At 30.3% G+C, this 27,920-nt stretch overlaps 1 protein-coding gene across 4 annotated transcripts in view; it reads right to left on the minus strand.

Annotated features, from left to right (window-relative positions):
• Positions 1-27,920, minus strand: part of LOC143206690 (uncharacterized) — a 173,895-nt gene that overhangs the window by 18,563 nt on the left and 127,412 nt on the right. For all 4 annotated transcript variants that reach the window (XM_076419346.1, XM_076419348.1, XM_076419347.1 and 1 more), the window contains exon 2: positions 19,570-20,243. In XM_076419346.1, coding sequence (XP_076275461.1) covers positions 19,570-20,243 — 674 coding nt within the window. The remainder of the gene's footprint in view (positions 1-19,569; positions 20,244-27,920) is intronic.

The raw sequence follows: 27,920 nt of genomic DNA on the forward strand, positions 1-27,920 counted from the left end.
TAGTTTTGTTAAAATTATTTATTATAGCTATTCTACCATATTAGTAACTAGTTAATACTAATAAAGTATTTTTTAGCTACGGTTGTAAAATTACAAAATACTTATTCTAGGATAGACACTTTGGGCTTAACATCACAGGTGCACTAAGTTTTACTAATAACTTTACTGAACTAGATCAAATGGTTTTACTCTCTTTAACTTTCTGACTAAGCCATCATTATTTAGGAGCTTTAACATTGATGTGGTGATGGAGCTTCTGTTCATGTCTCTGAGCATTGTATGCAGAGTTCCAATACGAATGAATCATGGAACGTCAATATTACCTCGCAGTACCTTGTTTGTTTAGGAATATATTTGTATAACATTTCTATTGCTTTAGCTGGCAAAACCTGAGAGTTGAACAACATAAGACCATACTGGTTTCAAGAATTGTTGATAAAAGCTAAATATATATTTACAGGACTGAATATCTACCCAATACCCACTCCACTTTTTTAACTTCATGAGTATGAAATATACAGTTACTTTTCGGTACTCAAAACATTTTAAAAAATTTACCATACCTGCTGTCATAATTATATTCAGTCTAACAATTAAACCATATTTTATAGATTTTTATCACAATTTATAAATTTAATTCAAGTTTGATATTGGTTGGACGAAAACCTTTTAAATGAAAGTGTTAACTGAAAATAACATACATTTTGTCAGTTATAAGAAGTTCATTCAAAAAATTTACCCAATCCAAGCCAAATGGTAGTGCAGTTCCAAAATATTGTGCTATGAATATTTAGAGGTTATTTTCATCATATTTAGCCATGATATATTATTACCTTACTATTATTCGTTTTTTTTTGTATCCGAAAATAGAAATTGCAACGCGGGATTATCAAATATCGATACTTGGATTCTACATTAATTATCAGTGGAAAATTTAATAATGGAGTTGAGTTGTTTGAACTAGAATGGAAACCATTAATTCAACTTTCTACTGACATAGACTAATGCAGTAACTTTTGCAGACTAATGTAGTAACAAAATTGAGTCACATTGTTTTTGTACAATTTATTCCATTTAAATGAAGCTTGTGAATTTTACTCAGTTCAGGTTCAACTTTGAGACAGGAATAACACAGCTCTGATCACCAGTCAATACAATGATCATTATATTAATAGTAAAATAAAATAATTTTATATTTTTACAAACCGTATTTGTCATTATATACGACGTTATCTATGACGTGCATTGGCGGTTTTATTTGAAGGACTATAGATACCAACAATTCAGTTTTTTCAATTAGATGGATTCGATATTGACAGACTGTAAGAGGCATGTTGTTTATTATTTAGTCACTGATGTCAAAATGTATCAAACTTCTTCATCACCACCTTCTGTTTTTGGAAACATGTTGTTCCCAAATTTCTGTATATGGAATGATACCAATCCCCCCAAGTTCATCAGGTGGTACTGTATGAGCAAAAATTTGCGCTTTGCTGAGGATATTGGAGTGATACAAAACGACAATAACCGATTTGTTTTGGCCCAAGTTCAAGGATATAACGACGTACGATATGGACATAAATGGACCTAGATGGTTTAAACCAGGTTCTAACAAGATAGCGCCATGCACCATACAGTGAGCATAATTTAGATTGTCCCTGAAGAATTCAAGTCGCTGTTATATCTAGCGGGTGTGACGTTGCTATTTTACAACGCTAAGAATTTTCATATGGGAATTTCTAAAGTCGCAGGTTAATACGACTATTCTCCAATCAGCTAAATCTAATTATTTTTTAATACACAGCTTAATAAGAGAGCTAATCATAAGAAAGTAAAACAGATTGGCGACCTCAAGATAAGTTTCGGTTCTGTAATGTGGCATTCCTGCTAAATAGAAAACACTCAGCGTAACTACAATTAGAGAATATACAAAATATTAAGAAATTTTTCTGGAATTCGTAAACGAGTATTTCCTATTGAGGCAGGCAATGCTAAATCTAGCAAACCGGACAGTATATGAAGTATTTACACTCTAGGCTGCCACAAGAAACGAATAATTAGGAAGAATTAAAATTAAAACCTGATGGAGCTATACAATTTCACACACAAAGTCATAGACTCAAATATAGTGTCCAGCATTAAATCATGCACATCATATTTTTACTCATTCAACTCGTAATATTCTTATTGATAATTTTCTATTATTCGATTGATAATCGATTATATTAGCATGCGATTGAAATTATACTAAAAATATGGGAAAAAGGCTGCCGGCTTGAAGATATAGAAATTTTTTCAACAAATTCGTTTTTTGTATTCACCAGACATCCACTTGTCACTCGCATTAGTGTTAAAGGGCTTCGATTCTTATGAAGATATTATTTTATGTATGCCATATATCAGTTTGAAAGACGTGTCATTTTTGAGTTTGAAACAATTTAATAGCATGAAAAACTGAAATATGTTAAGTACTAACTCGTGATCTGCAGGACAGGTGCTACGTTACTAAAATTCACTGCTCACTAACATAATCAGTTTTAATCTTCATTGCGTTGTCGTAATATCCGATTTTGAGCAACAAAGAATTTTTCCATCTTCATCATAACGCAATCGCAGTTAATAAAGAAGAATTTAACTCCTCGTGAAATACATTGGCGAGTTAAAAAATTACTACATTTAATACAGCTCCTGTAATACAAAAAAGCGATTTTGTGTATTTACCATATCTTCAACAAACTGTCTCGACTTTAATTTTTCTCTCCTATTGTTAGCATTTCTTTAGCTTCCTTTTGTTCATTAACGTGATATTCAGTGAATAATTGCCTTGATACACCAGTTGCCATCTCTTCTTGTTGTATGACCCACCTATTTCCATTTTAGATGTTTCATTCCACTTGTGACATCGCACAATCTCTTACGATCTCTGATGACAGATCTTTCAACCTCATCTGGTAATGTTGCACATAAATCTTTCCATAGGGCCACACGTAAACTCTGCCTAGTTTAAGTTGTAAGTATCCGAACTCATGACACCACATTAAGCATATGAGCTTACTTTATTAATGTATGTAAATTGTCCTTTCATAGTATTATATGCCTATTTCATAGTACAGTTAGACATTATAAAATGGTTCTCACATAAAAAGCTGCACATTTCAAAGTTATGTAGTATTGTAGTTTTAATATTCTATATTATTCATTATTATTCAAAATTTTCTATATATAACATTAATGCCACGCCAAGATCATTGTTACGAAACACGCAAGGAAATGTTTATTAAACGAGTTTTTACAAAATCACTGCATAGATTATTTTAATTAAATAATAATGTCATTGGTGACGGGAAGTAGAGTCAAATGACTAATGGTATATCGAACGTTTATTAAATTCGTTTTATATCCGTAAACATTTTCTTAAAATGGTTGCTGTGATAGTTAGATTTGTATTTTGAAAAGAGCAGCAGTAATTCTGGTTCAAAAGCCTATTTGCTATCAGTGAAATATTCACTATTTCAAAAGTATAACGTATTTTTAGCATAGAATTTATTTAAATACATATTCAGAGTTGAGAAGAAATATATTGTTTTAATCAGATACTTATCACATCACAACATATTAGGTGAATAAATTAGGTCGTTACTAATATACTTTTTTTTTGTGAAAGAATGTACGCGTTCTTGTGGGAAGTTTTATTTTAGGACCATTATTTTAACATCAAAATAAGTGCGCAGAAGCTTTCAGTTCAGATGAAGAAATTAAGAAAATAGTGTCAAGTATTTCAACTTATCACGAGTAAGTTAATAAATGAAAGTCTTACGAATAATAAACGAAATGAAAGGTAATTGGTTTTTTAATTTGTTACCTGAAATAAGTTATATGTGAATATCAGCGCACCGTCAACATCACCTATCAATTCATTTATTTTATAAAAAAAATAAATTTTCAGTACTCGTTTCATTTTTCAGTTCGAAATCATAATTGCGAACATTCAAATCTGGTCAAATGCGAAATCATACCACTTCTTTCGGCTCCGATTTTAGAAACGAAGTTTTACTGAGCAGGGTTTGTTCCTTATACGAAAGATGTTTAATCAACAAGTAGTTAATGATGAATATTGAGTAAAAATTTTCTATTATTTCCTCTTAAATAAGTCATTTTGCAGACTTGATTGGAGCTATTAAGGCGACAGGACAGTTCTCCTACGTCAGAACTTAGCGTCAGTATATGTTTATGATTCGCAATATAAACATGGTAGATGTCAGCAGCGACTGCGAACTATTAGAAATGAAGATCTGGCAACCCCGAGACGTTGATTTCGAATAGTATTTAAGGGCAAATTTGTTATTTAACTGTGACCATTTATGTCTTAAAAAGGTCTGATTGGTCTGAAAGGCTTTTAGGTAACATTTTAACAATTTTATAACCAACAGAATAAAATCCGACAAAAAATAACCATTACAGTAACTCCAATAACCAGACTGGGGAAGGTTGGGAAGGGCCTTATTTTGAATCTCACACTAAGCAGGTCCAAGTAACTATTATTATCCCTATTACTTTTTGACCCCCTACCGCCTTAACTAAGAAACAATAAGAATATGCCTAGAATGAAATAAATAGAATGAAAGGAAATCAAATATACGTTTGGTTTGTTTTAATTTTTATTTTTTAAAGAAACAACTTTTTATTTTTTTGATAATATTCAACTCTTGGTTTTTTAAGTTATACTTTAGTCTCCTTTTACCAATAAAAGTGTATTTAGACTTCGAAAAGATCTGTCGCCTTAATGTAAAGTATAATTTTAACTTTGGGAATTTTTGTGATCTTAAATAAGAACAATCACGAAACCCTCCCCCCAAATCGTCTTACGTAATAAATGAATGGACCCAATGACATTACTAAAACATAAACATAATTAAAGAAGTAATACCGTAATCCTATAAAATATATTATATCATCAAAACACTTATATCGTAAATGTAAAGAATGTAGAAAATTAATTTTATCATAGTAATAAATTTTTATGAGCAATATTATGTTCATTGCTAGTAAATACTATTTCAAAATTACAGCAGTTTTTTTCAAGAAAGTTTTAATCATAACTAGCGTTGTGAACTATCGACTGAAAACAGTCGAAACAGCCAATAGTCGCGAAACAGTCGAACCATTCCATTCGTGATATCAAACGAAGATGTACGAATTCTTTCCTGTATAAATTGTGAGAGAGGAAAGGACGGAGATAATTGCTTGGAACAGTTAATTTTAAATGTGTTTCGATTTTCCAACGGTACCGAGACGGAGATGTATATATATATATATATATATATATATACCATTACGTACAAACTTTAAAAAAGAAAAGAAATAAAATAATTACTGAATACTATTAGCTTGCAATGAATAATATCATTTTAAAGAAAGTAGAATTACTTTTGTATTTGAATGTTCTGTGTATATATAAAAAGGAATAGAATGATAACCCCACAAATATAATTTTCGTATTTTAATATGTTAATTGTTATTTTTAAATATAGTACTATAATAAATATAGATAATACAATAGAACTTAAGCTAAACCTAAAAACTAGAGATGTACGATAACCATAAATACTAAATAAAAACTAAACATATACCTAATCATAAAAAAGCTAATTCATTTTTTAAATAAAATAAATGCTTTATTTACTATTGAACGGAAATATTTTTTAATAACTATTCAAATATATAATATACATGTTCAGCTTTTCTCTCGTGATGAGATTTCTTTGATTATTAATAATTTGGCCAGATCTTGAAAAACTTATTCCGTGGGGATAAATGTTTCAGCTATATGCAAAAATTTAATTGGTTTTTTAAACGCCCTGTAAGTGGCATTCCCAAACACTGCTTAATTTGTAAAGTTGTTGTAGCACGTGGTGTAATTATTTCTTTCATTCTAGCTAGAATATAGCTTTTTTATCCAAATGTCTTCAAATGAAATACATTCTTCGTCTGTATTTGTGTCTTGAATTTCGAGTTGTAGTACTGTATTTGTATTTTTTGAAGTTGATAATTGATTTGAAGAATGAAATATATCTCTTTGTGGTAATTTCTTGTATCGCATCAGCATTATCTGTAATGCCAATACTGCTTCTTTAAATCGAGGATTGTGGATAGCAGAAGTTGAGGATTATCTTTCAAAATATTCTCAAATCATAGATCAAATTATTTTAAGAGAGAGAGTTTAAGATTAAGAGTTTTCCTATCAGAAAATGTATTTAATAGAAATATTTCGTATCAATATTGAATATAGTTTATCACCTCTTTACGGTTAATATTTTTTACGAAATTTAACTGCTACTGTAAAGACATTTCGAATCTTATTTGGAACCTTTCGAATCCAAATTTTGTCTTTTAAGATTTTAGGAAGGAAGTTTTGACAATAAAAAGGCTTGAACAAAAATCGAAAGAGTTAGATCGAAATCAAATAGTCAATCAAACAATAAAAAATACCTATTATTACCATAAAATCAGTTAAAAGAATTTTATTATTTGTCATTCAAAATTTTAACTTTTTTATTTATTTTTTTTTACCCTTTTACATGAACAATCTTGAAAAATATCGTTCCAAAATGCCTATATACTAATATTTATATATACATTTAGTTATTTACAAGCGAAGCAGCAAAAAAATCATAAAGTATATATATTACATGTAAGTCTATATAAGCCTAAGTTCGGCATATTTTTATCAAGGTCGCTTCTAGGACGACAGCCAGAATGTTAAAAATCAGTTGAATGAAACTAGTGGAACCGAAAATAGTAACTAAAAGTACACGACTGAAACAGTCAATAGTAAATAGTAATAAAATCAGTCTGACGGAAAATAGCGACTGAAACAGTCCCTAGTAAAAAGTAGTGAAAACGGTCGAACCAAAAATAGCGACTGAAATAGTCGATAGTGAAAAGTAGTCAATTACTAAACAGGGGACAGTCAATTTCAGTCGAAAGTTCCCAACGCTAACCATAACAGTTTCTAGAAACTATCTTATATAATAATAGTTTCAGTATTAAATTTAAATACTTTTGTCATGTACAAATATATATTTATATATATATATATATATATATATATATATATATATATATATATATATTCCGTATTAATATTTAAAATCGGGAATCACTTGGTCGTGGTTGATTCTCTTAAAGCCTTTGTTTCCTTTATTCATTTAATCTTTTAATGGAGTAATATAATTAGAAATTTCGAATTCCCTTTTAGGTAGACCAAAGACGGCGGCATAACGTGGCATGTTTGAATTTTATTTGATGTTGAGTAACTAAACAATACAAATTAAGCTCGTTGTCAAAATTTTAATATACTTCGCAGTAATTTTCTTAGTATCTATTTACCCAAACCGTTTTGTTCATAATAAATAATCTCTGATTTCGCTTTCCGTTGAATGTCAGGCGTGCTTTTGTGCTGAAATTTGAAATAATTTGCAATTTAGATCCTGCGGCGTATTATTAATTAACATTTTATACCTTATTTTCACTTTTTTTTTGTCGACGACATATTGTTCTACCCCAAGCAAATTAACTTTATTATTGTTTATTTTGCCATAGTTCGTATTCTGTCAGTAATTAAATTTCAGACAAAATTTAATATGTATAACATAATATGTATATTTTGTGAGAAATAAATAAATTTTAACAAAATCCAAAACATGTAACTTGTAGTTTTAAGAATCAATTCTACATGTTTGTTACTCGAGAACGATTTGGATAATATCATTTTACACGTTTTTATGGAGCGAAAATATGGAATCATTGAAATAAAAATACTAAGAACAACAATTTTATTTGCTCATAAAATGTCATCAATATTTTCAGGATATTGTCGTAGAGAATAGTTTCATGATCAGTTTCAACGTATCATACTATAGTATATTCAAAGTTTACTTGTATATGCGTCATCAAAATGTTTAATGTATTGCCTGTCGCAATTGGTAAATTCGTTTTAGAATCAGACAATATTTTTCTTCTCATTTTATTCTGGTTAAAAAGAGACACAATGCTGTTTGATAAGTTCGAAATGTACGCAAAACAATTCAAAATATTATAATTACCGGTTATAAACCGACAAACGATGTTTTAAAGCTTTGTTTTAAAAAGTCTCAAATCGCCACTGTTTTTATTGAAAATATTTTTAGCGTGTTACATCTGCATTCCAAGCGTTACGGGTACTGAATTCAATAGAATATAACTGTAGAAAATAGTATTGTAGAGCATGAAATATTTGTGTGCACAGATATGATTGTAATTGTTCAGAATTAGGCAATATTCAGTGATTAATTTTATCAAGAATGGTGTACACAGGTAGTAGCAGACGAAATAATAAATACAGTGACATCAAGATGATTTAACAAGTAAACACACCATCTAAGGAAAGGGTAGATAGGTAGAAGGGTAGGTGGATCAGGCCTCTAGGGGGATACCACTACATAAAATAACGCGCCTAGAAGTCTACCTCATGAGTGGAAAAGAGTTCAAGATAAATATAATCAAACACAACCCTAACCTACAAATTACTATACCGGTGTTCTTAGTTGTATTTTTAAGTCCGATAAGATATGAATTAGATGTACTATAATGTTAAAATAAATTATATTTGATAACATTTTTGTTCAAATATTTTATTTAGAGATGATGCGGCAACACTGTAACGTTGTGATGTCACAAATTTAAATGACGTATACACAAAATAACTATGAATAGACTCTATATAGTACATTATAGTACATCGGAAAACTACACTTAATTATACAGCCATAATAGTTTATAGGTTAGAATTATACCTCTTATCACTATTGCTTTCAATGATTTTGCATACGTCTGACAACCGGACGACTTTGATGGACTCATTTGTTTACGTGTTGACTATATAAGTTTTTGGGTAACATTCAAATGTATATCAAAATTAATGAACTTTTAAACAACTGCAGACACAAGGACAAGTTTAGGAGGTTTAATTTATCGACAATTGACGAAGTGGCTACTGTGGGAGAAAATGTAGGTGATAGGATGTTCAGCGGGTCATCTAATATTTTAATAAAATAAAAAAGTTTCAAGAGGTCACCTACATTTTAGAATCTTAATATAATAAATATTTATTAAAATATTTAGTCATAATTACATTATATATTTAATTGTTATATTTATTGTACATTTTTGTTCCAATTTCTTCAATTTTTGTATTATATATTGTAACGGTAAATCGCTAAATGAAATATGTCAAGATTTTTATCAGTTGGAAGATCGCCGATAATGACAATCAATAGACAAATATGCTGATTTTGCTGACCTTAAAAATCATAAATCACTGGACAATTAAAAGCCTATGTTTCTTTTGGATAAAGAGATCACCGTCGGATAAGTATTTCCCTTCCTAGAAATAATATGTTACCAGCCTATAGAAGGTAGTTTAAATTCAACATTTTCAGCCACCACGAGGAACTTATCATATAATCATCGGAGTCTTAATTCGAACGAATTATACACAACAAATTAATTGTATCAAAGCAGTGGACTTAAGGCCGATGACCGTTGTTCGGAGTCTATATTAAACAGGCATATCCACTCTTAAAAGGTTAAAAGGTTAAAACTGCCTCTTCTATATAAAGTAGTGATAATTTAAATCACAATTATAAATCGATTTCTTTTCGATACTTTTGCAACAAATTTACCTTCCCGCTGTATATATTTGGGACGTTCAGGTCTCTTCCTATCTTAGTATCCTCCATTAACTCCGTTTTGGTGTAAGAGTATAATGTACCGACTCTATACAATTTAGTGCATAAAATGTCTTTCGTGGCTCTAAATGTAAATATCCTCTGTCTGTCACTCCGCTGTTCAAAAACAAGCTGGTTCCTTTTAATGCATTTTATGCGTTTATGCTTTCATATTGTTATTATTACATGAACGTCACAAAGTAGATTGAACTATATATGAATAGTTTTTGAAATTGTAAACCTATAGCTAAGATTAAACTATATTCAGATCAACAATTATTTTTATTTTAAATAAGGAACAACTGATAAGAACTAGAAAGATTTTTCAACTCCAATACCAACAAGATTATTTATTCAAAGATTTATTACAGTATTGTTTTATGTCAACTAAAATGGGATATTTTCAAACTTTTGAACAGTAGTACCTCAATAGTATGTGTGATTATATGATCTTAATAGAACATAGATATATGAGTAACCTTTTAAACAACGGCGATAATATTTCCCTCTATGCCATTAAACGATTAAAACCTATCTCTGTACTAAAACAAACTTTTGATCTATTAATCTCAAAGTTCTGAAAGGGACGCTTTAACATTTATTTAGGGCACAATTGGGTTTCAGTAGTGTTATTAACAAATATTTAAACCGTTCCTGACATCCAATAATACTCTAATGTTATACGGGCTCTGTGAATAAGTTATCAACGATATCCCAATTCTTTAAATTATTCATATATTACTTTAATCTAATCGTTTTTAACAAAGCTAACTTACCGTTATCAGAGAGTTATAAATCATAAATCTTAACAATCTATAGAACATATGTTTGATATAATAATTCTCTTCTGGGTCAAACCTCCAATAAGTTAAAATGTATAACATCATAAATCAACCCGGTGTGTTTGGTATAGTCATAAAGTTGGAATTGGTAAAGTTATTACTATTATATTTTTTTTCCTATAGCTATAATAAATCATGCAATTATTATTTAGAATGATCATTTAAATATTATACAATATTGAATGCTATTATTGTTGAAATAACTAAATGTTAATAAATAACTTGAACATGATAGAAAAAGACGTTACTCAATGGTCAATAAGAGTATCTCAATTGATATAAACTTTATTTGTATATTAAATTTAACACAGTACACATTTAGATTTTTAACACAAAAAAACGTCTTAGAATGTCTACATAATAATCGTTGTAATAACTAAATAAAACTAAACAAAAACTTTATTTAACATATTTACTACTAAATAAACACAATTTAGTTTAATACCTACCTCAACCTATTTATCTATTTACAATATTATTTTAACTACTACCAACAATTAGATTTGTTTTGTTCGTAATTCAATTTTGTGTATATGTCACAATGTTCAGTTAGTAACATAGTGGTTAAAATAATATTATAAATAGATAAAGATAGATTAGTGTATCTTGATGAAACTTGGATATTTCAAAATGGTTCATTGGGGCAGTCTTGGCAAGACAGTAACGAAAAAAGTGTAAAGACAATTGATGGAAAAAGATAAAAGTTACCATAGCATTTGATTGGGTTTTGTTGGTCATAATATTTATTAACAAAAAATTGCAGATATATTATTTTTCATGCAGGGCATAAGAATGGTTTTATTCCTGGTGCAGAATTAGTATTTTCCTCCAAGTCCAAGGGCGACTACCATGGAGGAAGGATTCATAGCAAGTTTTGAAGAGACTATGTTATAATTGAACTATTTCAAATTGTTAATAGGTAAATATAAATCAAATGTTCCATTTTTTTTGCAATTTACTTTTATTAATAAGCTGAAAAAAGATATACAGTAGATCAGATTATACTGATTACTGATACTGATACTAATTAATATGGTCACATGGTATTAAGACATCCTCCCTATCACTGTATATTCAATCCAATCAAGTTTGTATGGGGGTAGCAAAGAATTATTACAATAGACATGCTAGTCGAGAAGGATGCATTGTTGACCATAACACCTTCGGTTTGGACGAACTCGACAAGACATACAAAGGAAGAAATTAATAAATGGTGGAATCGTGAACGTGTTTTAGGAATTATTTGGAAATTAACAGTTTAGTGATTGACTTGGATAGTGACTCGAAAAGTGAACGAAGCGACTAAAGAAAACTTTCAGATTATGTGAAAATGCTGGAAATTTCTGAGAGAGAGAGAGAGTGATGAGAGAGGAAACATCTAAAGGTATGCACATAATTAGTAGAGTATAACTGTAGAAAATGGTAATGCGGTATGTGAAAGATCTGTGCATAAATATGATTGCAATTGTTCAGAATTAAACATGAGCATTAGGTTAGAATGTATGAGGAGAGGATGAATACTAACTGTTCTGTAGATATGGTAAATGTATTATTCAGTGATTAATTTTATCAAGAAAAGTTTACACAGGTAGGAGCAGATGAAATTATAAATACAGTGATATCAAGATGACTTGACAAGTAGACACACCATCGAAGGAAACAAGAACTAAACGTAAAAACGTAAATATGTTCTCTAATGAAAGTAAAATATATTACTTTGATATATAATCGTTATTTACGCCTCCGGGGGGTACCTCTAGATAAAAGAACGCGCCTAGAACTCTACCTCATGGGTGCTGTAGAAAACAGTTCAATGTAAATTTAATAAAACAACCCTAACCTACAAAATATTACACCTGTGTTCTTAATTGTAATTTTAAGTCCTTCGATAATATACATTGGATGTGCTATAATGTACATAGTAAACTATATATGTTTGATAATGTTTTCGTTTTATTTAAACTAGAATTTTGTTGTAATGCGGTAATGTTGCGACCTTTCGATTTTTCGACACCACAAACGTAGATGACGTATGTACAAAATAACTTTGAATGGGCAATAGAAAAAATAGACAAATGTAAATTCCAAAAGGCGAATTTTATTATATTTTTTGTTATTTTTTACTGAATTTTTTTTACTTTTTTAATTAAAATTGAAAATAAATTCCTTAAAAAAATATTCAAGAGTTTATGGCTACAAATACTCTGTTTCATTGTTGATGTGAAGAGCTCTTATGAACTTGATATTATCTATATAGCCAACTAGAATAACTCAATAATTCTATGAATAATACTATAAATGGAAGACTATTATTTGTAGTTACTATGTAGACAGATGTTAAAGCATTAGATTTAATAGTTAGCTTAGGTTGTTTAACAATTGTTTATCAATATAAATAATTTTAAGTAATATATTTCAATGCCCGATAATTAAGTCAGAATACAAATTTAAAACATATACGATCAATGTTATTGATCCCTATAAGCAAAAATCAATTGTAATTATTTCGGAAAATGTTTTTAATCTATCTTTATTTAATAAAAAGCCTTTAAATCGATTCAATTGGCATTTGACTTTTTTCAATTCAATATCCTTAATCCAACAAAACTCTGCGCTTGGAAACTTTTTAAGCATAACACAATTTGCATTCATTAGTGGATAAGTCCTAAAACTTGACGTAAAAACTGAAGAAGGAAGTTCTTGAAATATTCAAGTAGCATAATTGCGAAAGTTTCGAAGCTCTTTTTAAAATGCGAGATTTAAAAAAGGATCCATTAAAAACCTTACCGGCGATATTTTAATATTTTTCATTATTTATATATTTTGCTTCCAGAATGGTTACCAGATCATTACTAAGTTAACAGTCGCTATATTAGCATAAAATAATTTCAAATATAACGATGAACGCTATAACTTCGGCGTTTTCCTCGTGTTTGAAAATTGAAATGATAACTGGACACAAATATAAGCCGATGAAGACTAAGCTAAATCAGGACCAATCAAGCTTTATTTACTGGAAAATATGTAGATTTTTTTAGATCATACAAGTTCGTACAGTACATTAATTAATTTATTTATAATCCACTCTAACATAGGCTATTCATTATCAGGTATGATTGCCAATTTATTCTTATCCAAATATTGAAAAGCTATTGCTGTTGCATGGGGCAATGCTGGAGCATGATTCCGTTTCTTGGTATTTTACTGACACTATAGTTCTATAGTTTCACTATATGTTCGTTTAATGTGGTATTCTAGTCCAGAAACTTCATGTTTCTAAACCTTAAGACCGAATGTTTAAGTATGTGCCCTTAAGAGAATTCGTCTTTTTTGGAAATATAGCTGTTTTAATGTCGTCTAAAAACATAGAATAAATAATTAGTATTTTATATTGACAAAAATGGTCTATCTATAAGAGGTGATATTTTTGTAAGAAAATAACCATAGTTTATATCATTAAGAATCAGTTATAATAGTTTAACAAGCAGTATTGTTAAAAAAGTGTCAGTAAAAAGACAAAGAATTAAGCTAAAAAGAAAGAGATATATGTAACGAACAATAATATTAAATAAAATATCTGTACAAAGACATCAACATGTGTTATGTTAAAAACAGCTCTGTTTCATGCAAAAAATATAAAACGAAAAAAAAGTAACCAGGCAGCACAACCAGAAATGACCAATAACAATAAATAAAAACGGTGTTGGATACAGAGGGTTGTGGTGGCAGCACATCTATTCTGCTTAGTATTTATTAATGAAGAAGCTTGGGGATTGATTTTTTAGGCGTTGATTAAGTTGCAGTAGGGAAAGATTACAGATTTCTTAAAAAAGTTGATTTACAAAATCTAGCTATTAAAGAAACTGAATATAGTTTTCAATGTCTAGTTTAATGTATTCCTTAAGTATTATTTAAAATAATTAGTCTGAATACTTTTACTGAACTATATTGTTACCAGTAGCTACTGAATTTAATTTATTTTCGAATTTAAGTGTTTAAATTTTAAATTTTCTTGAAATCAAATCAGATATTGATTTTCTTCGACAGAAATGCGTATAGAGACACCAAAGAAACAAAAAAAGTTATGTTTTTCTTGTCCTTGCATCGTTAGAAGACCCAAAAATGATCGGACCGAAAGTTTAATGTTCCCTATAAAAAGGAAAAGTTCTTTCGTTTTTCTTTCTTATAAGGGATTCTCATCGACTTTGTTAGCCCGAATAGTTTCCGGGATACTTGTTCTTGTAATTTCCTGCTTTCATTAATTTGTCGTTTTTTTTCTTCTTATTTTGTAGAGAAACGGAATTGGTCGTCCTTCTGACCTTTCCAGTTCAGAAAATGAAATAGGTTTTTCTGGTTATTATCCTTTCAATTTCAATTTATATATATATATATATATATATATATATATATATATATATATATATATATATATATATATATATATATATATATATATATATATATATATATATATATATATATATATATACACTCGGAAAAATATCTACCTTTAAATTTATGGATGGATAAGTTAATAGTTTATTGAAGTATACTGAAGTCTTGGAGATTATATTGAACATCAAACTGTTCTTCAAACCATAAAACCTATACAACATATTTATGAAACCACAAAGATACACATTGTATCTTCTTAATGTACAGGAAATGGACAAAGTAATATGAACACCTGATATATAAACAATATTTATTTATTAATAAGGCCCTATTTGCTTTTAAAACAGCTGCAATTATTCGCGGAATAGATTCGTAGAGTATCTGTTGCTGAGTGTTGACTCATTCTTGTTCCAAAATATCCGCTAAAATATTCAATGATGTTAGAGGCCGATATCTAATAATCTAATCCTCACTCTCTTCTCTAAATCCCACCTTAATGGTTCAATTATGTTTGAAGTCTGGTGATTGTGCTGGCCAGGGAGGCTGTTTGATGATATTTTAATGTATGTATGGGCTTATTATTATCTTGGAATATGGCACTACTAGACAGCATTGAAGATGTCGAGATATTAATTCACCGGTGATGTGAATGAATATCCTGTGAAACCAGCCGAATATCCTGATTCGAATCGATATCGAATCCTTCCCGTGACTGACTGTTCGAAGTAGGCAGTTCGGATTGTAACCTACTTTTGAAAATTTCCGTACAAAAGCGCAGCTATTGGTAGGAAACGGTATAAATTATGACTCAGTGTACCATACCACATTCTTCTAATGAGGAAGTGTCCAGGTATTATGATCGTTGCCCCACTTCTTTCAGTAATTGGCATTGGCTTCCATTATAAAGAATTTTGCAGTCGTAACCTCCTGATGAATGTTAGCTCCACCACTTTCACTATAATGCTGTTGTCGAAACAATATTATTCAAGTGAATATTGAGTACTTCTGTGACTTGTGCTTCCGTAGTTTTCTGTCTGGCCACAATCCCTTTTAATGCTCGTCGGTTTCTGTCAGCTAACTTTGGGTTGTATTACATTTTATAAAACCACAATTGAAAAGTCCTCGGCCTAACATATAATATAACATATAACATAATGGTAAAACACATTTTTTTAGCAAAATTAGCTTTTTTATTCAACATAATTTCCTTCAAGCGTGATACACTGATTATAGCGATCCTCCAACATTTCGATACCATTTTTGTAGTAGGATTTGTCCCTTGCTTCAAAATAGGCCTCAGTTTCGGCGATCACCTCAGTCGACGAAAATTTCTTCCCAGCGAGCATTGTTTTGAGATCTGAGAACAGGAAATATTCACGGGGGCCAGATCTGGAAAATACGGTGGACGAGGAAGCAATTGGAAGCTTAATTCATGGATTTTTGCCATTGTTTTCACTGACTTGTGACACGACGTATTATCTTGGTGAAGCAGCACTTCTTTCTCTTTAGCTTGTTCTTCTTCAAATGCGGCTGTTTTTCGGATATTTCGTCCTTCAAACGGCCCAATAACGCTATGTGATAGTCACTGTTGATAATCCTTCCATTTTCAAGGAAGTCAATGAAAATTATTCCATGCGCATCCCAAAATACAGACGCCATAACCTTGCCAGCCAACTATTGCGTTTTCCCACGCTTTGGAGCGGGTTCATCGTGTGCAGTCCACTCTGATGACTATCGATTGGACTTCGGAGTGAAATGATGGAGCCATGTTTCATCCGTTGTCACATATCGAGGCAAAAACTCGGGTTTATTACGCTTTATCATCTTCAAATACTGCTCCGAATCATCAACTCGTCGTTGTTTTTGGTCAAAAGTGAGCTCGCGCGGCACCCATTTTGCACAGAGCTTTCTCCTACCCAAATGTTCGTGAATGATATGATGTACACGTTCAGTTGGTATCTCTAGAGTGTCTTCCATTTCATTGAATTTCAATTTACGGTAATTCTAAATCATTTTGGGGATTTTTAAAATGTTTTCGTCGGTAACAATCTCTTTTGGGTGTCCACTGCGTTCACCGTCTTCGGTGCTCATTTCACCCACGTCTAAACTTAGCATTCCAATCCTTCATGGTTGATTTTTCTGAGGCAGTGTCCGGAAACTCGGCATCAAGCCAGGTTTTTGCTTCAACTGTATTTTTCCCTTCAAAAAGCAATATATTACCAACACGCGAAATTCCTTTTTATCCATTTTTTTCTAATAACCAATAATAAATAGTTCAATGACAAAAGTTGCTTCACTCAAAATTCTATAATTCACAAACTAATTATCCGACAGCTGTCAAATTTGTACACACATCTTTTGAGGGTTAGGGCTAACTAAAAACTTATGGATTTAATTCTAGTAGTGCCAGCTATATGTCAGGCCGGAGACTTTTTAATTGATCTGTTAATTTTTTTCTCTCTTCTGTACTTTCGATAATTAATTTTTTTGAAAACTGATTGTAGAAGCAGATTTAGAGGGATTTGCGTAAAGTGTTTGGAGGACGACGACGAAGTCTGGATACAATTCTTCAGAGTCTAAAGTTTGTTGGGTGTTATGTTCATCTAATACATGATACTAATGGCAAATATTACATTATTTTTTGCAAAACTCAACCAAGTTTTGTAATTGTTTTAATTTTATAAACCTTAAATTAATTTAAGTATATTAGAATATATATTATATTATATATATATATATATATATATATATATATATATATATATATATATATACACTCGGAAAAATATCTACCTTTAAATTTATGGATGGATAAATTAATAGTTTATTGAAGTATACTGTAGTCTTGGAGATTATATTGAACATCAAAATGTTCTTCAAACCATAAAACCTATACAACATATTTATGAAACCACAAATCTTCTTAATGTACAGGAAATGGACAAAGTAATATGAACACCTGCTATATAAACAATATTTATTTATTAATAAGGCCCTATTTGCTTTTAAAACAGCTGCAATTATTCGCGGAATAGATTCGTAGAGTATCTGTTGCTGAATGTTGACTCATTCTTGTTCCAAAATATCCGCTAAAATATTCAATGATGTTAGAGGCCGATATCTAATAATCTAATCCTCACTCTCTTCTCTAAATCCCCCCTTAATGGTTCAATTATGTTTGAAGTCTGGTGATTGTGCTGGCCAGGGAGGCTGTTTGATGATGTTTTAATGTATGTATGGGCGTATTATTATCTTGGAATATGGCAGTAATAGACAGCATTGAAGATGTCGAGATATTAATTCACCGGTGATGTGAATGAGAGTACCAGCCGAATATCCTGATTCGAATCGATATCGAATCCTTCCCGTGACTCACTGTTCGAAGTAGGCAGTTCGGATTGTAACCTACTTTTGAAATTCTCCGTACAAAAACGCAGCTATTAGTAGGAAACGGTATAAATGATGACTCAGTGTACCATACCACATTTTTCTAATGAGGAAGTATACAGGTATTATGATCGTTGCCTCACTTCTTTCAGTAATTGGCATTGGCTTCCATTATAAAGAATTTTGCAGTCGTAACCTCCTGATGAATGTTAGCTCCACCACTTTCACTATATTGCTGTTGTCGAAACAATATTATTCAAGTGAATATTGAGTACTGCTGTCACTTTTGCGTCGGTAACAATCTCTTTTGGGTGTCCACTGCGTTCACCGTCTTCGGTGCTCATTTCACCCACCTCTAAACTTAGCATTCCAATCCTTCATGATTGATTTTCCTGAGGCAGTGTCCGAAAACTCGGCATCAAGCCAAGTTTTTGCTTCCACTGTATTTTTTCCCTTCAAAAAGCAATATTTTATCAACACGCGAAATTCCTTTTTATCCATTTTTTACTAATAAACAATAATAAATAGTTCAATGACAAAAGTTGCTTCACTCAAAATTATATAATTTACAAACTAATTATCCGACAGCTGTCAAATTTGCACACACATCTTTTGAGGGTTACAACTAAAACTAAACACATATGGACTTAATTCTAGTAGTGCCAGCTATGTGTCAGGCCGGAGACTTTTCAATAGATCTGTTAATTTTTTTCTCTCTTCTGTACTTTCGTTAATTATTTTTTGAAAACTGATTGTAGAAGCAGATTTAGAGGGATTTGCGTAAAGTGTTTGGAGGACGACGACGAAGTCTGGATACAATTCTTCAGAGTCTAAAGTTTGTTGGGGGTTATGTTCATCTAGTACATGATACTAATGGCAAATATTACATTATTTTTGCAAAACTCAACCAAGGCTGCTAAATACGTATACGTACTTGTTTTAATTAAGGCTGCTAAATACGTATACGTACTTGTTTTAATTTTATAAACCATAAATTAATTTAAGTATATTAGAAGATATATTTTTGAATTGGTTTTTATATTACTTTATCAAAACCGTTAAATGCCAGGAAAACTATTTTAACCTTTATCATTTAAAATTAAAACTAATAATCAATACATTTCTTTGTAACCACATACTATAGTTATATAAATAAATATAAATAAAAAACCATTTACCTCGCTTTCATCCTCGTATTCCTCATCATCTCCCTCTTCGTCATCCAAATATTCCTCATCCTCACTCAAATCGTTGCTGTTATTTTCTTCTTTGCTGTTTTTCTCGTAATATTCGGAGTCGTCATCGACCTCTTCCTCTACGGACCCCTCAGTCTCCGTCTCTTTGTCATCCAGACTATTCTTAGCTTTCGATAGGTCAGGTACCGGGGGAGCGTGAGTTAGTTTTGGCGACAAGGGACTTTCTTGTTGCAACAGGTCGTTTTTCGTATTCGAACCGAGCGATTTCGAGTTTCTGTGACTGCCATTTGAATTATCGCTAAACGTTTGCACTTTTGGGGTACCAGGTAACTCTGGGGGATTGTTCAAGGTCACCTGACCCAAGAACGTTTCGCTGGGTGGAAGTTTCCCTAAACCGGAGTAATTGGGATCGTCGTAATATTGTTGGGACGACCTAAATCCAGTGGGGACGTTCACGATTTTATTTCCGATCTGGTAATCGGGTTGGGTTTGTGTGAAGTGATGTTTGTACTGAGGGAAGTTGGGGTGGAATCGGAACGGTACGTCCGACGCTTGCTGAATCGGTTGAAAGCTGTTTGATGATTGGTATGGCACCGAGTAACCGCGATCTTGTCTATAATAATCCTCTTCGGGCGACCTTGCGACGTATTGCTGACCTGAAACAAAATGATCTAATTTACTTTTCTTGTTAACTGAAATGAAATATTATAGAGAGTGGTATAATTTTTGTTGGTATATAAATATAGTGGACCGTGTCCGATAATAATGTCACGTTAGGCATAAAAATATGAAAGTTATGCGTAGAGTATACTAAGAGTATAATGATACCATAAAAATAATTGGGTCGCTATCTGTACGTAGAGCTCGTTATTGAAACTTGACCAATACATATTTCAATAAAACACGGTCGAATATAACAATTTACGTTTTATAGTTGTAACAAGTTATAAAATAAAATTATGGCCGGAATATATTATATATCCCGAAAATTGTTCAATAAGCCCCAGTATCTGAGGGTATATGCTACTGTTGATTTTATGTTTCCTAATTGGATTGTTAATTAACACTATTATGTTAAGATGTAAAATAAAATATTCTTATATCGGTTTTCTACCGGTATTATATATACTTACATTATAAATGAATTATAATTAATAATGAAATGAAATTAATTTTAACAAATTATAATGAGATTTTAATTGATTTATTTAAAACTTTAAATGTTTGACAACTGAAAAACTATTTTAATTTTCTATAAAACATGCCACAAATTACACTAGTTACGGCTTCAATACACAAAAAATGTTTTGTGAGTCTAGTCAAGGATAAAAAGTTTTAAAAATAGCTTTTTTATAGATACATTTTTGTCAAGTAAAAAATACATTATGTTTTGAAAATATATTAATGTTAGTATTTTTGGTAATTATTAACATTGTATTAGCAAGTAGTTTGAGAACCTCGATGAGCTAAATAAGTTGGAACATTAGAAATTGGAGACCAGTACCAAGAAAAATAATCATAATCATTTGATGTAGTTGTGCCAAGCATTTATAGATAAACTAGCCATACAAGATACAAGATAAATTAATTACATAAGATAAATTACACCTAAATTACCAACATATTCAAATCACTGAGAGTCATCGGATACTGTATCTTCTGTGTATCATTTCACCCAACTCATAATCTGGACGATAAGTACATAACATACTTTTTATATAGTCATATAATTTATCATAATATAGATTGATTGTTCGATATAATTACAAAAAATTACGAAACGTATTATTTTTTATGTAGTGAATAAATTCCAAGAAAAAAATACTTCTGGGGTTACTATGGCGTGTTTCATTTTCTTAAGTTGATACTTTTAATTAGATAAAGTGCATATAGTTGCATCAGCAAGGTCTAGTGTATTATGAGGTAAAAACAGGTATCTGCCGACATCAATTGAACAAATTTAACGACGTATTGTTGTCAAAAAGTTTAGTTATAACAATTAATAGACAAAAAATCGTCCTTTTATATGACAACGCTTAACCATTTTAACATTTTAAGAATTGTGAAAATTCAGTGTTGCAACTTAAATAGGAAGTTTAGTGCATGACTTGAAAATATTTTGATTAATATATATTATACTAATTTATCACAATTTTAATGTAAGAAAATTATCATGACACCAATGTCAAACCAGAATCTTACCAAACTTATTTTTTAGAGATTCAATGTCCTATTAGTCGCGCAATATAACAAATATATTTTGATTCATCATAAAAAACTTAGAAACATAGCGAACTTCATCATGTATACTTGTTTAATATCCAGTAGTCTTTCGTAATAACATTAATATCGAATTCCAAATACAATATATCAATCTAGAAAGAAACGACAGTAATTACACGAAATGTTGAAAAAAATCAGTTGAATTCAATCACAAGTATTATCTAATAACATGTATGTGCCATGTCATTTATTTATTTCCATATGAAATAGAATAATAATGATTTTCATTATATTAACGCCAAGAGAAACAACAAAAGACAAATACAAATTATTTGATAAATTTGAAAGATGTTTTTAGACAAAATCATAATACTTTTATGCCACACAGAATTTATACGGGTTTTTTATATATATTTTTATTTTACGTTCATACAGAATGGAATTTCATAAAAATGAAAAATATCTCTTTTTTGTTTAGATAAAAAATGGGAGCTCTATATTATGTCGCATATCAGTCATTCCCACTCGTAAATATTATTTCCCGAATAAATTGATGTTTACTATGGAAAATTAATATTTCCAAAAAAAAAACAACGAATATTTTCAAGAATGTCAACAATCTTATTTATATCATCTTAATACCATGTATTATTTATACAGCAGCAATACTTTTAAAAATCCTATAAATTTTACATAGCGGTTCCATAAATAAAAAAAAACGTACTTAAGGTTGATTTCGAACTACAGTTCTCAACTACCAATAACTCCCAATTAAGATCAAGATTCTTCTTTCTTAAAACTGATCTTTTAATAATATCAAAAAGGATCCAATCTGAGCTAGTTTATCTATTAACGCGATTGAAATGATTAATCCTTGGCTATATTATCTCTATATACAACATAGGCACTGTTACTACGAGTATATCTATTATTATACAAATAAGAGTTCGCGAAGAAATAAGTCGAGAATAGTAGACAGGATTTAGACCAAATCGCCGTTTTGTGAATAATATTTTCGTACGCTTTCATTTTATTGAGGAATGCATTAGATTTGGAAAAGGGTTTCTTATCGTTTTTATTGACTGTCATTCTGCTTTCGACATATACTGTTAGCTCACAATTTAGAAGAACATGTTCCCCTAAATTGTTAGGGGAACATGTTATTAAAGTTTAGAAACATGTTAATAAAGTTCTTCATGTATCTTACGATAGTTCTGCGCTGTGTGCGACTGTGAAATAATGAGTAAAATTTATTGGATTCAGTTATGCGAAAAATATTTAAAAAGAACATCCGATCTTTACCGATCTGATATACGCTCAAAAAAGCGCTATGTTCACCGGGAGAAGTTGAAAGTTCATCCGGAGCAAGTGCAGGAGTTGTTATATATTTTCAATTATTTGCGTTTAATAATACAGAAGAAGAACATGGCTGGAAGCATCTACGGTTAAGTAAGTAATAAGCCGAATCAGCCAAGCTGCAGGCAAAACTCGGTTACCTCGAACATATTTATCACGAAAGAGGAATAATGTTAAAATAAAAACTAAAATTCGGCTCTTTCGGGTGTTTATTGTGTCATTTCTTCTGTCTAGTTCCGAGAGTCATTGGACAATGTTACAGTATAAGATCTCTAAATTTGAAGTCCATCAAATGCTATGCTTAAGACAAAGCCCCGTAACTGATTTGATTAGTTACCAGTTTTTTATTTTTACTATTTTTTAAATGATATATTAATTTTTAATTAGCTAAATAATTTCGAAATATCAAAAAATGGTAAAGAATGTCTCGTTTTTTTATTCGAACAGTCGTAATTTTCCGAAAAAATGTGTTTTTGTAGGATAGCGCCACTTTCTAGATATGCTGGGTGAAACTAGATGTCTTATTGGATAATCTCCAAGTTGGTCAATCGCCAGATGGTAGGCTTCATACCGAGGACCATGATTTGGAGCCCACATTATAAGCAGGTCCGCACTAGATAAACTCTAGTTTGGTAAAAAAAACTCTAAAATATATTTTTTTAAATCTATAAAATATAATATAATAAATCTATATGAATTTTTATTCGATTCAGAATTTTTAAATGTTTTTCTTCTATATCTTCTTTAAGCAATAATAAATACTAGTGATCGCCCAATGGTCGATACTCGACAGCTATTTTATAAGTTGATCATGTCTCTCTTATAACAGAACAAAGGGAATCATTGAAAAATGATAGGTTACTGAAACTTGTTTTTACAGTATTTTCAATATAATATCAAAAATGTATTTAATATATAATAAATGTCTGTATAGTATACTATATTAAAATAACTATCTAAGGAATTAACACTCACCAACTTTTAAATAAAATATTTTACTTTAACTTTTAAATCTATTTTCCAGTAAGTTTCGATAATCAACAAGTAATTTTATTTGATAAAAATAAAAATTTAGAATGTTTACAAATTTGCTTTTTATATGTGGTCTATCTATGCAAATTATGTAATCAGTTTGAAGTGATGTATATTTCCATTACTTCATTTACTTTTAAAAAACCACTCACCTAAAAGATATATTGCAAAAATAATAAATACACCAGACGGAATTAAAAAAAGAATATTAAAATAATAATTTGTTTACATAAATGTTTAAATACAATTGCATCGTTTTCTGCTTATTTATTCCACTCTTGCAGATGGCTCATCTTTAAATTACCTTCTATGGCTTCCGATTGTCTACTGCTTTCCATTTTGTCTTATGTCCCACATGGGAACTAACAGCACAGCAACAAATGAGGAATTAAAACTCTATGAATCTATTTTATAATTGTTAATATATTTTGCAACAATCATTTTAATTTTGTTTTTTTTTAATTTCAATTTTATTAATAAAAGCATTTACTAAAAAAACCTGAAATGAATTAGAAGTTAACACCACTAAAATTTTTAGAAAAATCTTAATAACCTTTAGAATTAGCTCTAGTACAATGATATACTGTGTCTAGAACCATAACAATTACTGTCAGTCCTTAAGGAAGAACAATTTTTGTTAGCTGTTTTCTGTTCACCAGACATCAAAAGCTGATTTCATGAAATAACTTTTTAATATTTCAAACAATACGGAAATAACTAAAAATAATACCAAAGCTTAAATAACACTATTTAAAATAAAATAACTTCGTTTAATAATGTTTCAACATATTCTCTTTCCGTTTAAATATAATTGAAAATGTCAAATTTAGGGATTGGTCTCCGATTTAAAATTGCCGGCCGGCAATTTTCGATACAACATTGCCAGATTTTTATATTAAAAATTATGTATCCGTATTTGATTTACGTACAAAAATAATAATCTACCGTATAAGAGTTAGACCTGAGAGCGCGTGTACTAGAGCCTAAAATAGTTGTTTATATATTTTGTGTTATCGATCTCATGGCTTTTCCTGGTTGCTTGATTTGGGCAAATTTTGTTTTATTAGAATTTATCCATTTGTAGCGCATATTGTACAAAAATTTTAGGTCTAAAAGTTCTTCATAGTAAAAAATTGATAATAAAATTATTGTTTTTGTTTAAAATTAACTTGAATAAATACCTAAAATACACGTCTCTTAACTAGAATGCGATTTAATTAAAAACAAGGGCTAATCATCCAGTTACTAGATTTTGTTTTTACATTTTTGAAACCACTGAAACAAAATGTTGAATTGAAATGCCATTGTCGCATTTACCCTGCGAAGGTTGATGCTTTTGAAATATCATGCCGATTCTTTTTATTTCTCTATTAGAGAATCAATTTGGATAAATAAGAGCAAAAGGCGATAAAAGAACGTCGAGGAACGATTGATTGTGTCGACTCGGTTCGAGACCTTGATTCGCGGTCGCGATATAAAAATGTCCCATACAAAACAGCCGCCGTAATAACCCATGGCGCTTGAACAAATCCCTCAGCCGTGATTACGGCTAAAAATAAAGGAACGCAATTAAAATTTATGAGACATTAGCGATGGCGCCCGTGTTCAATATTCCGAGATAAACGCGTACAATAAGATGATAAAAGAAGTATCGCTCTCAATTATGCGTACCCATAAAGATATATACGAAGCTTTACGCCGTACGCTAATAATACGTTTAATACTTATCAAATTAAGAAAACAAAGTAGAGACCGGTCGCAGCTGCCGTTCTCGTTATCCGATCGAGGATCAATGCACCAGGGAATTTTAACGATAAGCGCTAGGTGTCTTTTTTAAGAGCTTTTTAATATCCATACGGCGATTCATGTGAGTTTTGATTTTTTTTAGATTTCTGTCGATTAATTTCAGCAGTTTATTTTATATAGGTGTAAATTACTGCTTATAACATTATTTTCTTCTGATACGTATATTATACTTGTCGGTGATTTCCATAAGAATTTAACAGTTATTTATGGGCGTTTAAATTCCAGTAACTACAGAATGATGAGGTTTTGTAGCTAACTGGGGGTTTAACTTAAGTTTAACTGTGATCATTTTAATTAATTCTATTTCATATATTTATTTCTATTTCAGATTAAAGTTAAACATTTTATCTAAATATGATTGTTGCGACACGACAACACTTTAGCTATTGTCACAATTTTTATTTTTATCCATGGTTAAAATTCGTAGCAACAGGCGTCTACAAAGGATGAACAAAATAATATCAACACCTAACGTATATACAATGTCTATTTATTTATAACGTGTTGAATCTTTATTTGCTTATAAAAAAAAACAGCTGCAATAGACCAGATGACTCTTTTTGTAATTACTTTATGACAATATTTCGTATTTACTTTATATGGAAGAAAAGTTACTTCCGTAAAAAAATGGATTTGGAAGAAAAATTGACTTTTAAATTATAATTAGACAGTTATAATTAGACATTCTAATGTGTCGATGTGTAATATACCTTAATATAATATACATCTGTAAAAATTTCAAAGAAGTTGTGTATTTTCGTTCCAAAACCAAAAAATGTGATTAAATTTTTTATAAGGCGGGAACTGGCCATTATAGTTTGGACATTGGTAATTTATTCACAGCAGTAAAATCATTCTAATGTGAGTATTTACTGTTTTAAGTACATTTAATTTTGTTTAAATTATAATAAACGTAAAATCGAGGCAGATAACACTGTTGATAACATTTTAGGTTAGGTTTATTTTGTTTTTTTTTGTGTATATGAGTCCCTAATAATATTGTCCTTTTCTCAGTTGCAAAATAATATAGAAAATTATAATTAATATGATGTGACTGGTTTAGATTTAGAGAAGATCTTTTAGAAGATTCGAGTGTCACCTAATCAGCCGAAAATGGGCTTCTAACTGAACTCACTCAATATTCATTGCTGTTTACTACTGAAATTACAAAGATAAAAATATTAATTAAATCCAAGCCTTTAAGAAGTACCAATAAAATCCCATCATGGTTAGATAAGGAAAAGCCAATATAAAAAATTATCTGGTATCTTATACATCCGAACTATAGGATGAGCTATATTTCGCCTGGTTAAGGGTAAGTGACAAATATTTGACTGAACAATATGATTTTGTCAAGTTTCTGCAGCCAAATAATTATGTTATGGCAAACAGAAGTTTCAAATATTTCGAACAATACTTCCAAAAGACAATGCATGAAGCCTACTGTTGTCACTGAACTCAAATAAAATAAAAGAAACTAAGCCAAGATGTGGTTGAAAAATTCATAGTAGAACACAATATGTTAAAGCATGTCGAAACACATATTTTATAAATTACTAAAAGTGATGCAGTTTTCGAGTTGCACATACTTATAAGGCTGTAAGGCTATTATGAAAATGAACTACAGATATTTGCGCATTTTAATTATCCAAATATTACAAGGTAATTTGTTGCCATGGAAAAAATTTTAATTTATTGTGGAAAGTAAAACACCATTGATTGTGTTATTATTGGGTACGACCTGCGTTTATTAATTTTCTGGCAAGTGTTATTAAAAATAGTATATTTACTAAATATCCTTCAATACTTTACCACATTCTATGGTGAGTGTGTCTGGAATACTCATTCAAGTATGTAAGAGTTCTAGTAGTCTTTTTAAAAAAGTTATTATTTCAGCTACTTGTCACACAGTGTAG

Source organism: Rhynchophorus ferrugineus, unplaced genomic scaffold (assembly GCF_030347505.1).
Source record: "Rhynchophorus ferrugineus isolate W39M unplaced genomic scaffold, kcgeb_rfMv2 rfM1, whole genome shotgun sequence".
Classification (NCBI taxonomy): Eukaryota; Metazoa; Arthropoda; class Insecta; order Coleoptera; family Curculionidae; genus Rhynchophorus; species Rhynchophorus ferrugineus.